Here is a 13,581-nt window from a genome sequence, read left to right as displayed (position 1 = left end):
AAAGGATTGGACCAAGGGGTCCAATTCTATGAGCCCCAAAAGAAGATGCCCCTATCTTTCATTATTTCCAATGGAGGGAAGGCATTTAAAAGGTGTGCAGTCCCTTTAAATGTGATGGCCAGAACTCCCTTGGAGTTCATTTATGCTTGTCACAGCCTTGCTCCTGGCTCCGCCCCCAATGTCTCCTGGCTCCACCCCCAAAGTCCCCAGATATTTCTTAAATTGGACTTGGCAACCCTACAGAGGCCTTTAATGGTACCTTTCCAGGTTGGTGGAAAATTCCTAAGGGATCACTACAGTCCTCTGAGGGAAAGGCCTTTCCTCCTGGGGAACCACTGTTAACAGTTCAAATTGTCAAAAGCTTTCTCTGCATCCGCAAAAAATAATGCAACTTCCTTCTCTGGATGTCTTTCATAATATTCTACAATATTTACAACAGTTCTAATATAGTCTCTTATTTGCCTTTTAGGGAGAAAACCCGCTTGATCTTCCTTTATAAAATTTATTAAATATTGTTTAAGCCATTCTGCCAAGATTCTTGTGTATATCTTATAATCATTATTTAATAATGAAATTGGCCTATAATTCTTTACATCTCTTTCTCCCTTTGGAATCAACGAAATTACAGCTTTTTTCCATGTATTTTGAATTTTCCAATTTAATCTTATCGCATTCATCAATTTTTGAAGTTTTGGTACTAATTCTTCTTTAAGCTTTTTAAAAATTTTTGCCGTATATCCATCTGGTCCAGGTGCCTTTCCAATTTTCATTACATTAATCGCTACTTCAATTTCTATTTTTTCAATTGGATCATTTAAAATTGTTTCCATATATTCAGTTAAGGGTGCTATTTTGATCTTTTGCAAATACGCTTCGATTCATTCTTTCTTTACTTTAACACCCTTATAATACTTAAAAAATTCTCTCTTTATTCCTTCTTGATCTACCATCTCTTTTCCATCAGCCACAATTTTATTAATAATTTTACTTTCTCTCTTTTTCTTCAATTGCCAGGCCAAGTACTTTCCAGGTTTGTTTGCTCCCTCAAAAGATTTCTGTTGTAATTTTTTCAAATTCCATTCCATTTCCTTATTTAACAAATGACTCATTTGTGTTTGTAATATTGTAATCTCCCTTATAATTTTCTTTTTTCCTGGCCTTTTTCTTAATTCACCTTTTTAAAAAAATTCATTTTGAATGTCCAACATCTGTTTATCTTTTGCTCTCTTATCTTTACTATTCAATGTTATTAATATTCCTCTCATTACTGCCTTGTAGGCATCCCATACCGTCTGAAATTCCATATCTTTTCTATCATTGACTTGGAAGTAAGCTTTAGTTTCCTTTTCTAAAGATGTCACTAGTTCTTTATTTTGTAGTACATTTTCATTTAATCTCCATCTTCTCGACTTTTTAGACAATTTTGTAACCCACATTATTGGGTTATGGTCAGCTCCTATTTTGGGTAAAATCTCTATCTTCTTTGTTATAAGTCCCAAATCTTTGGTACCCCACAACATGTCAATTCTAGAAAAAGAATTATGTCTGGCTGAAAAAAAGGTATAGTCCCATACTTCAGGATTGAACTTCCTCCATATATCCTCCAAATTCTCTTGTTTAACCAGCTCAAAAAAAAAGACTTTGGCAATTTCCCTTCTTTATCAATTTTTTTCTTCCCAGATCTATCTATTGTGTTCTGAATTGTTCCACTAAAATCCCCCATCAACACAATTTGCCCATAGGTCACTTCATCAAGATGTTGTATAATATTTTTAAAGAAAATGTCCTTTGCACCATTTGGAGCATAAAGTCCCAACAATAAAGTTTTTTTAGTATTCAATGTAATTTCCACTGCTATATACCTTCCATCTTTATCTTTAAAAACCAATTTTGGATCTAATTCTTTTTAATATAAAAAATTACTCCTGTTCAGCCAATGTATAAAATTCTAGTCCCAGTTGCTTATGCCATAAAAATTTATAATCCTTTTGTCTAACGTGCACTTCTTGTAAACAAACTATGTTACAATTTTGTTTTTTTATCCAATGAAATGTTGCCCTTCTTTTTTGTGGTGAATTTAGTCCACTTACATTCCAAGATATCAATTTGTAATCCATCATGGTGCAAATTCTTTATTTTCGCCATAGAACCTATGCAATTCCTGTGTGTTTGTAATTGTAATCCTTTGAAGTTCAAAGCTCAAACCTTCAGGTATTATCCATCTGTATCTCATTCCATTGTCGCGTAATATTTCTGTCAGTTTTTTATATATATTCCTGTCAGTTAACACTCGTCTTGGCAACTCTTTCATAATTCTTATTCTACTACCTCCCATTATCAATGTCTTTTCAAAATTTTTGTTTATGATTTTTCCCATCATTTCTTTTGTCATAAATCTTATGACCACATCTCTTGGCAGATTGTTCTTTTTTGCATAGAGTGAATTCACTCTATACATATAGTCATACATTTTTCTATTCCCTTCAGGATCTTCCTCCAAAAAATCTGCAATTATTTTTATTATGTATTCTTTCAGATCAGATTCTTCATTTTATGGTAAATCTCTCAGATGAATCTGTGTCTCCATCAACTTGCAGTCATGTATTATCACCTTTTCTTGTAATTTTAACAAGGTGGAATCATGTGTTTTCACTCTCTCTTCCACCTCTTGTACTTTTTTTGTTATTACTACAGTCTCATTTCTGAGATTCTCTATTTCTTTTTTTAATTTTTTTTTGAGTCCTCAATATCTTTTCTTATTTCTTTTTTATAGGTAGTTATCATTTCTTTCACCCCCTTCATTATCCTGCCTTCCATTGCATCTAATTGGGCTTGCATTTTCTCCATTGAAGCAGACCTAGCACGAGTTTGCTTTGGGTCTGACATGTAAAAAGATCGAAAATTTTTATCTCACCAAATTAAATTTGGACCATCAGGTTTAATAGAGTGAAACTTGCCCTTTCTAATGAACCCAATTTCGCCATCCTCCCAGGCTCAGATATTAATGTTTAAAGTTTTTATTTTTCCCAAAATGGCGGTCGCGACTTTTGCTTTGCTTTTTTTTAAAAAAATTTCTTTTCCCTTTAACCATTTCAAATCTTTTTCACCACTATCCAATAGTCTTTATTTTATAATTGCCAACTCAGTTGACTCCACCAATTTTTATTATCCCAGTCACTTTAAAAACATTGTTAAAACTTTGTCCTCCCAGCAATGGCCGCCAATGTTTCTCTCTAATATTATAATCCTAGAGTAGGCTGTTTACTTCTCTAACTTCCTTATTCTTTCTCTGGTACTTCCTGCTTTTCCTGCCACCAAGTCTCGTTTCGCTGGTAGAGAAATCTCACGATATCTGACGTACTTCCTGTGTTGACTATGAGTGCTGCAGATCTATGACGATGGGGCTACCTCCTCAACCGCAGATAGACTAAACAATAAATTCCTTTCTCCTTTTAGCACTGTCCTTTAAATTTACAAAGTTCAAATTTAGCCCCTTTTCTTCTCCTCCTTTCAGGCTTCCATTATTTCCAACTCCCACCTTTTTAATTTTGTTTTGTTTAGCTTTAGTTAGTCCTGGAGTGAAAAGATAGCAATCAGTACTTTTTTTTTAAGTTTATCTAGATCAACACCAGTCTTTTGTAAATTAGATGTTTAAAGTTGTAAAAGAAGATTTGGATCCTGTCGAGCTTATGTCAAATAAATGACTCTGGAAATTTCTGCAGATGATGAATATGCAACTTCTCTCTGGAGATCCCTCAAAGCCTCGAAGGAGCCCCCCCCCCCTCTCGGGACTCCCTTTCAGCCAAGTCTCCTCAAAGTATCTGTGAATATCTTGGACAATTCTCTAGCTGAGAAAAGTAGGCAGTAGGCATTAATTTGCCTTTTACTACTCCAAACAGAAGTGCCAGCCTGCCCCCGTTAAGGAAAGCAGCTTAGCTCGCCATTTTCCGATCCCAGAAGTTCCCCAAGTTTTGTTTTTTGTTTTACCCTAAACTGTTGCTACACCTTGACAATTGTAAGCAGAGAACAGAAGTGAAGAGCCTCCTGCTAGAAGAGCCTACAACAACACAGAGTCAGTATTCTGCCAGTGTTTTTCATGATACTACACTCCTGTGGTGTCAAGAGCCACTCTCTCAAGGGGAGAATACAAGGACCCAGAGGCAAAAGGCTTCTAAAACAAGACCAACTCAAGAAAAAGTAGTCACCACTGTGGGTATCTTTGTAGGTGGGATTTGCAGAATCAGGGACAGTCTCTCACTTGAATAGCACCAGAATGTTAATTTTAAATTTTAAATTAGACTGTTTTAAAGCTAGATACTGATTTTAAATACTTATTGTATAATCTATTGTATTTGATGTTGTTAGCTGCCCTGAGCCTGCTTCGGTGGGGAGGGCGGGATATAAATAAAATGTTGATTGATTGATTGATTGATTGAATTAAATTTTAAGGCACATACAGATGTGGATTAGTATGACAGGCATAGATACCAGAAAGAATGATGAGAATTATTGCTTGTGTTTCCTTATGCCAAATAAACAGGGTACCATCCAAAGATTAACCAAATTGAGCTTTCTAAACTGTTTTTCATGAAGTATGCTCTAGTATGAATACTCAAGCCATACTCAATGTTGTAGCCATTGTAAGATGCCACAGACAGAAGACTTTGTTGTTTTGGCTCTTACAGACTAAACAAGGTTATCCTTATGGAATATGCCAAATACTATATAAAGGCTGAGAAAAAGTTACCCAGGCTTCACCAGTTTGCTATCCAATTTGGGATAAATTGCTACAAGCTCATATAAACAACAACAAAAACAACAACAGAGATATGGAAAGATGATTTTAGGTTTTATGGATTTCTCAAGGAAAGAAAATTACCAGCAACAAAAGCAACCTACACATGTGCATATTCATTTTCTGTTCTGTGCCTACCGGAGGGGGAAAACAGCAGGAATTCATTTCCATATTAGATCACACCCTGGGATATCGCCATTGTTCTGCACAAGACTTTTTTTGTAGAGAAAGCCCAGCAGTGACTCATTTGCATATTAGGCCGCACCCCCTGATGCCAAGCCAGCCAGAACTGCATTCCTGTGTATTCCTGCTCCAAAAAAGCCCCAGTACCTACTATTTTGAAACTATCTAAGCTATTTAAGAGCCCCGTGGTGCAGTGTGGTAAGCTGCAGTATTGCAGTCCAAGTTCTGCTTACGACCTGAGTTCAGTCCTGGCAGAAGCTGGGTTCAGATAGCCGGCTCAAGGTTAACTCAGCCTTCCATCCTTCCAAAGTCAGTAAAATGAGTATCCAGCTTGCTGGGAGTAAAGTGTAGATGAGTGGGGAAGGCAATGGCAAACCATCCTGTGAAAAAGTCTGCCAAGAAAATGTTGTGATGCTTCATCACCCCATGGGTTGGTAATGACTCGGTGCTTGCACAGGGAACTATCTTAACCTTTACCTTTTTAAGCTATTTAGAATGAGCAGGCATCAGTATAAAATAATCTGTCCTTGAACACACTAAGTTCTTGCACCAAAACTGTATTGTAAACAAAGCAATGCAAATTAATCAAATGTACATATTTCCATTTATGTAATGTATAATTCAAAGGATGTATAGAAGGAAGATGTGTGTCCATAGTGAAGGACCATTGAAACGTTGCTTGTTGTTTCTAGCCAGGAGTTCCTGTTGCCAAAGAGATCCAAACTTTTTAAATTATTATTATTGTTCTAGATCCAAACTTTAAAAAACTGTACTGTGGTTTGTGGAAACTGCTGTGAAGACTACAGCAAGCAAAACTGCAGCTGTACACAAGGTTCTCTCATCCCCCCATTCTGTGTGTCTTGTCTTTGCACATAGCAGCAGTGGAAGCTTTTGCTTACAGAATGTGGTATTATTGCAAGATAATTGCAGTTGGCAGAACTATCTTAAGCAGAGTTACACCCTTCTAAGTCCATTGACCTCAATGGACTTAGAAGAGTGTAACTCTGTTTAAGATGGCAACTGTTAATATTGGGATGCATGTATGTACACCAGTGATTCAGATTTGCAACCGCAATTAGCATTCAGTATTATCCAGGTGCAATTTTTGAGCTAGAAAGGAGCAAGGATGATTATCAGAAGAAATAATAAAGGAGACCAAATATATACCAGTTTTCAAACAGCAATATTTTCCAGAAACAAATGTTTTCTAAATTTCTAAAATGTTTTATTATCTCAGATTATGATGAAACAGAAAACATTATTGATCCAATTCCCCGAAAGACACTCTACATGTATGTATTTATGCATATTAATTTTTCCTACCTCTTCTTTTTCAGCACTTTGCAAGTCCCGCCATTCTTCAGTCACATGACCAAAATCCACCGTATTCATTGCCACCTTGTACTCCCCAATTACATCATGTTTGGAGAAGCGATCAAAGTCATATACTGACATAACTAAGGTTTTTCCTCCCAGTTCAGAATACGGCACCTAAGAGAGGAAAAAGAAAAAGCATGCTCTATTTACTCAGTAAATAGAGTTTCACTGCAATGCAAATCCATTTCTTTGGTTTATTAACTGTCATTCTCAGGAAATTGTACTAGAAAAAAACCCATGAGATTTTCTTGGAAGTCATCTCATGTACTGCTTTGTAAAACTAGAAAATATCTTATAGAACTATGAAGAAGCTCAGCCATCACACTGAAGATTTTGCCATGCATTTTCAACATCTGACTCTACCTTGAAGCTAAAGACCAATTATTTGTCCCACAGATACATGAGCTTTTGATATTGCAGTATGTTTCTCTCAATAAATCATGCTGTCATTCTCTGAAAAACGGTACCATGTGGACTGATGGGAAAGCAAAGAAGTGGCTTTCTATGTTTGACACAGAGTAATTAGGGACTAGAAGTTTTCTTAAAGTGGCTTGGTTTTACTTTTTACATTGTGAATGTTGACACTCACCCTATGGCATGATACACTGCTATAAATCTTGACAGCTGGAGACTAGGTTCTGGCTAACTTTCCAGCTGTTCTGATGTGTTAAGGACAGATGCTTTAGCTTAGAAGAATGATCATTAGTCATGCTTTTAATATTGATGGGAAGTGATGCAAGTAGCACTTCTGTAGTTTGCTGGGAAAATGTCTGTACTTGGGTTGGAGGCATGATCACTTTTAATAAATTTCCTATTATTTTTCCAATAACATCTAAAATCTTTCTAAACATTATTAGGGCTTTTACACAACCAAGTTTCAATGAAGTACAATGTTAGAGCATTTCTATCAGCCTTACTTTGGTTCTTCCAGGGATGGCTCAAGATGTTTGCCATCTCAAGAACCCTCATTCCATGTTGCCTCACAGAATTGAGCCTGCCTCGGCGGGGAGGGCGGGATATAAATAAAAGTTTATTATTATTAGAATTTAAAGTGAGCTGCAGAAGCTGTCTCAGATTTAAGCTAGGCAGCAGTGCCAGGTGTGTATGGGGCTGAGCACCCTTCCCTGTACCTCTGGTGCCCAGCTTGGTCCCAAGGTGGCTACAGAAGCAGATCACCTTGGTCCTGGTGAGATAGTACACTGGAGGTACAGGTTCCTTCCCTCAACTTCTGTTTCCCCGCTTGGGACTGCCATTTTCTATCCCTGCACATGTGCATGTCTTAGCATGGGGCTAGCAATCCAAATGCAGTCTGGATCAGGCTGATATCAAAATGACAGAGAGTCACATTGGAAGCGTGAAAGAAATGTGAAGACAGCTCCTCTATTAAATAAGCAAAAACCCATCTCCAGTGGGAATCAAATGAAGGGCCTTTAGCCCCAAGGAGCTGGAGGCTCCTCTCCCTAATAATCTGGCTTTAAGGAATGACCCAATAATCAAGACAATGTGCAGTGGGCCAAGCCCAGCTATTTCCTTCTTATCTTAATTTAATTTTTAGATTTATATCCCGCCCTTTCCGGCAAGTGGGCTCAGGGTGGCTTACAACAATAAAACAACAGAGTTAAAATAATATCACAAAAACAGACATTATGAAACAGGAGCAGCACAGTAAACAATCTTACAGACATAGGTGGTAAACAGCATGTGGCTGATGGCTAACAGCATAACATAACACCATAATGGTGAAATGCTGGGGAAGTGATTACTTTCAAAGGACGTCCACTGAATTAATTAAAAGCCTGGCGGAAGAGCTCCTTCTTACAGGCCCTGCGAAACCTTGATAAGTCCCGCAGGACAGGGTGCTGAACAGGAAGATTTCTCCCCCTATTTCATCATGTAAAAGATTCAGCCACTGATACTTGCCTGCCTAACCTTTTAATTCCCCTAAAGGAACATTACTCCTTGATACTTTTATCTTTAATGCAAAAGGTGAAAGTTCCCCTGTACATAGGGTTGCCAGACCCCAGGTCCCAGTGGGATTTGGTCAATTTTCCTTTCTAGATCTGCCCCGCCATCTTCAGGAAGCAGGCTTGTATAACTTTGATTCTCCTCTTTTATCTCCTTCATTAGGAACAGGTAGTTTGTTAGGGAAAGGTTTAAACTCTGTTTGGTACTTCATATATGCATTTATTTCTGTTGTGTATGTGGACTAAGGTTGTGTATAATTAATGGTGTTCCTGCCTGGCTCATTGGAGCCTTTGGGGCTGAGCTTGGGGACTCAGGAATAATGGGCAGTAGGATCCAAATCCTTGCTGCCCTGCTCCAATCATGGGCCCCCTTCTGGTATGAATGATCCAATGGCAATCATTGCACGGGAATCCTGAAGTGTATATAGCTGGCCCCATTGGCCCAGTTCTTCAGTTTTATTCTTAGAGTTCAGCCGTATCATGCTGTACTTAATAAAAGAGCTATGATCACTACAACAGCATCTCCTTTTTGCATTGAACTCACTATATTATAATTTCCTTTATGTAGCACCTCTATTTTTATTTACCTAATTTAACTTGGTTCTCTTTCCATTAATTCAATACATTTCTTTTCTTGTTTAAGAAGCTTATTCCCTATCATTTATTTTGAATGTTGGTCTGTATCGTGACCCTGGTATACATGAGTTATGATCTCAATAACTAATAACCCACAAAACATGTGTTTTCTCTTTGCTAGCAGAAGGATGCATTTGCTAGCTATGGGGGTGTCCAGAGTCGGGACCGTCACCCCTCCTCCTGGACCTCCTGCCCAGGACCCCTGGTCTGGCATGCTCTGGGGTCGGGAAGGATGACACTCACACCAGATCTCCCACAGTGACTTCCGATGGTCCGGCCCTACCCTGTGGATCCCTTGGGAGTAGTGCCCCAGTGAAGAGCCAGAAAACCAATGCCCTCACCCTGATGGGATTGGCTGGAGGCAAGGGTGGAGGGAGCAGGGCAGGGAATTTAACTGGGGAGCTGAGAGCCTGCTGGGGAGGAAGAGCCCATGACTTACCACATCAAGGGCTGAGAGAGAGAAGAGTCAGTGATTAAGCATGGGAGAGAGCCGAAGAGGGAAGAAGGGTGCCTTTGAACCCCCCTCCTGGCCTCAATTCTGAGGCACTGCATGTGTTCCCAAGGGGTCTCCCACCCTGAAGCCACCGACCATGCCTCCAGCTGTCACTGACTCCCACACCCTGGACAAGGGGCTGAATGTGCACTAGTGATATGGGTAATAATGCCAAAAATGGGATGCAATGCATAAGTTACTACAAATTTTGGAGATCTAACTAAGCACATCACTAGATCATTATCACTGTTGTCCCCAGGCACTGCATTTGTTTACAACATTCACTACACATTATGTTGAGGGTTGGAGTTGGCAACAACAGGGGCATCTGAAGGACCCACAATATTATCCCTAAAATCATAAATTCTAATTTCAGCAACAGTGGGGCTTTTTTTTTATTTTTTTAGCTCTGTTACCATCTGCCCTTATATTCAGAGACACAGCTGGGTGTTTACAAAGTCCTTATGTGAGTTTGACACAAAGCACATCATTAACATGGGCACAGAAGTCTTATGGTTGCCATTTCACTTTGACAACTTATGGCAGCAGCCCAGAAATCACAGAAGCTGCTCATATAAGAATCTTCAGCCTCCAGCAGCATCACAGAATTACCTGAAGATTCCCTTCTTGGTAAATGCTTGATTCTGCATGGCATTGTACTTTCTGATGCTAATGGTTTAAGAAGACTCATATTCTCATGGCATCCTAGTCAAGGTGTAACTTGAGAGGTGAAATTCTTTTTAATATTGCACTCTTTAATATGCATGATTGTAAATGTGCCAATTAAAAGCAATTAATTTTCTCAGGGATTGACTGCACTTTAGAGTTTCTCAATCTCTCTCTTTTCAAATCCTTCCATGAAATAAGACAAGAAGGAATTCTGATTTGTATCAAGCTGTATCAAGTATGTGGTTCTATTGCCCACATGGTCACTCCAAAAATGGTTATTACAAAAGAGCAAAGAGGCTTATTGCTGAACTTGCACCTAGATTATGCAGAGAGTGACAATTCTCATGTTTGCCCAAATACTACAGGATACATTTCAAGTTGTGCTGCTCCCGAACTTATTAGCCACAACATGCTAAGTGTGGCACATGTTCCTGGAGGCATCTTGATAATAAAATATGAATCCTAATGATGCATTGAGCATGACGCAAAGTTTCACAAGACTTTAGAACAGTTTTCATTCTCTTCAATGAAACATGGTGTTCTCTGTTGAGTGTGCTTTCCCTGAGCCAAAAGAAAGAATAGTGTACTTGTACATATTAACTGGATGTACTGGAGTTTCCAAGTTTGCGTGAAAAAAACTAGTTAGTGGCAACTGGCTGCTACCCACTAAAGTCTGCTTCGGCACAATTTCAATTTATTTAAAGGTAAATAAATTGTAGGACTTAGTGGACTGTTGTCATCTTTACTGACAACTAATTTATTCTCTTGGACAGTGAAGATGCTGGTTGTTATCTTCTCTTTTCATTTTATCATTCTGTTTAATTTTAAATATACTCAGTAAAGAATTTTTCCTTCTCTGCCTCCTGAAAAGGGGGGAGTATTATTTTTATGAACATCTTCAAGGGAAACAAAGCTTATGTCTGAGTAGAGGTGAGGCCCTCTAGGGATCTCTTTCTTGTTGAGTGATTACATAGCCTAAATCTCTTATTGTTCCTGCTTTCAAACTAGAGCTGTCATTATGAGACTAAGTATACAGGAGGAATGGCCGATAGCTACTGAAGTGCAGTGACTATTTCATTCTAAAATCCTTCCAAGTATGTTCAGCTATGCAGCTTTTACATTGCTGGAACTGGGCTCTGCGTTTGGGAGGCATTATTAACTTCTCCTTACATTTTGAAAAGACAGAATACTCTTGATTTGCTTTCCCCTCACCTACTATTGCATAGGCATTTAAATTACTATGGTGTAGTGACAAAGGTTTACTGCCAGTAATATCAGATCCAGAGGTGAAGGGATCAGGAGAAAGAGAGCACCAAATTCATTATACAGCCTTCCCCCCTAGATATTCTCCAGATTTCTTCTTCCCCGGTTTTTCATTTTGACATCTCAGAGTACTGGAAATGTTATGTGTCTAGCAATTTATGTTTCTCTGCTTATTCTAGTCAGCTTCCCAGCTCCAGGCCTGCACAGCAAATGTACAATTCAAAACCCTACTGTCATAGAAGGCTCCCTAATCTCTTCTGCAAAGATCAACATTTCATACATACTGAAGGATCTGTCACTGCATAAACTGTAATCCTGCTCACTGAAGAGAATGGAGAAGCAACAACATGCGCAAAATGACACAGATACAAACTGGATCTGGCTACAACTGTTAACAGAGAGATTAATATTTCATGCTATCTTTGTTTATACATTAATTTGGAGGGGGGTTAAGAAAAGAATGGTTGTACTAAATTCTGAGCAAGTTTTCCTGGAAAGCCAAAGGACAGTGAAAAGTAAAGGCATCCCAGCATTGAGCTCCTAGCACTTTTAACAAGCGGATATACAATAGTCATTCATTTAGATGGATATGAGAATGAGGAGCACATCACAGATCTGTCCCCAGTGCTGGATTAAACCTTGTGGAGGCCCCTAGGAAGTCAAAATCTCGGCCCCCCCCTTGCAAATAATCTCAGAGTTGGAGCACCTGCCCTGCCACCTGCAGCCCCCACTGCAGCCTGCAGGCACCTTCTTAAAAGCCTCTTTGACAAAGCTGTGGGGGAGAGGCAGAGAGAGGCAAACTTGACAACAATGCCAGCAGCAGACACACCAGGCAAGTCGGGCATAGAGTGGCTTAGTTGCTGGTTGCGCGTGCAGGTTGGGAGGGCTGCAGGCAGGGGGAAAAATGAGGAGGAAAGCTGGCTTGGGGCCCCTAAAGGGGTGGGGCCCATAGGCCAGTGCCTACTTGGCCTAATTCTTAATCCGGCCCTGTCTCTCCCAATCAAAGCAGATATAAAAACTGTCCGCAAAAGAGTAAAAAAGCTTGATCCCCTGAATTGCCATTTCAGGAAGGAAGTTTTACCATGAAATACTAAAAATCCATTGATATAGTACAGGATTGTGATGTACTGACAATTTCAGACTCTCCAGAATCAAGACCAGATACATAAAAGATGTACAGATGATAAGGTAGAGGAAATTAAGTCTCATTTTGTTTTAGAATACCTGGTTGTACATAACAGGAAATGTAGCTGAACCACAAGGTCAACAGTTATGCGACAGGAAGCGTTGCTTTGCCGCAAAAAGGTATAGTGCGAGGCTTATATTCTATGCTGAAGAGTGGGGAAATGAAACCTAAAGAGTGCCAGAAAGGGAAAAACAAAACTTAAGGTCTAACGGCCGTACAAGCGCCACACGTATCTGAAGGAAGTAGGGGGGGGGGGGACATGAGGTGCGCGCTTGATAGCTTGAATGGGATAGGGCAGAAAGATTGTGGGGCTGTTGGCTAATTGGTCAGCAGAGCCAGCCTAGGCGTGTCAGGAGTGGCTTAAATTGAGCTGTGCTGCGACACAGACTTCGGAGATTTGGGTGAGTTTACTTGCTCTGATCTCTCCATGCTTTGCAAACCATGTAATAAATGCTTGCTTCTCTGACCCACTCGTCCAGAACTCCTTTCTTCTGAATAGATTGGCCTTCTGGCTGTAACACAGACACAGGGTTCTCAATTGAATTATGTTGTTGGTATTAATCCTTAACTATATTTTTCATTCTGAGCTGTCTCCTAAATGTCTGTGAAAGAAAAACCCATTGTGCGTTAGGTCACCAGTTAACTAGGACACACACAGTTTTGTGATGGTGCATGGGATTAACCTTGACTATATATCGCAAACAATGAAAAGGGTGCCAAGTAATTATCAAAAGAATACCTTGAATGTAAATTGCTCGTTGAAGACAGGGTTAAGGGTCTTCCTGTGAACTTTTGTTTCATATTTTTTCTTCTTATCTGGAAGCAGGTACACTTTCACATAGGGATCAGATGTACCACCCATATCTAGTGCAGGCAGTTCAGCAGCCTGAATAATTCCCACCAAAAGCTGAAATACGAGGGAAAGAAGGAGGGAAAGAATCAGCAAGGCAGAATATCAAACAGGCACTTAAGGTCAGCTTGCAAATACTGGCTCCTAACAGTTCTACATATAAAA

At 39.3% G+C, this 13,581-nt stretch overlaps 1 protein-coding gene across 2 annotated transcripts in view; it reads right to left on the bottom strand.

Annotated features, from left to right (window-relative positions):
• Positions 1-13,581, bottom strand: part of SYT1 (synaptotagmin 1) — a 668,825-nt gene that overhangs the window by 162,431 nt on the left and 492,813 nt on the right. For both annotated transcript variants that reach the window (XM_060245124.1, XM_060245125.1), the window contains 2 exons: positions 13,306-13,473; positions 6,302-6,469 (listed from right to left, as the gene is read on the bottom strand). In XM_060245124.1, the coding sequence (XP_060101107.1) occupies positions 6,302-6,469; positions 13,306-13,473 (336 nt within the window). The remainder of the gene's footprint in view (positions 1-6,301; positions 6,470-13,305; positions 13,474-13,581) is intronic.

The sequence above is a fragment of the Heteronotia binoei genome, chromosome 8 (genome assembly GCF_032191835.1).
Source record: "Heteronotia binoei isolate CCM8104 ecotype False Entrance Well chromosome 8, APGP_CSIRO_Hbin_v1, whole genome shotgun sequence".
NCBI classification, from domain to species: domain Eukaryota; kingdom Metazoa; phylum Chordata; class Lepidosauria; order Squamata; family Gekkonidae; genus Heteronotia; species Heteronotia binoei.
Note: the sequence above shows the minus strand (reverse complement) of the source record. Positions and strands in the feature narration are given on the sequence as shown.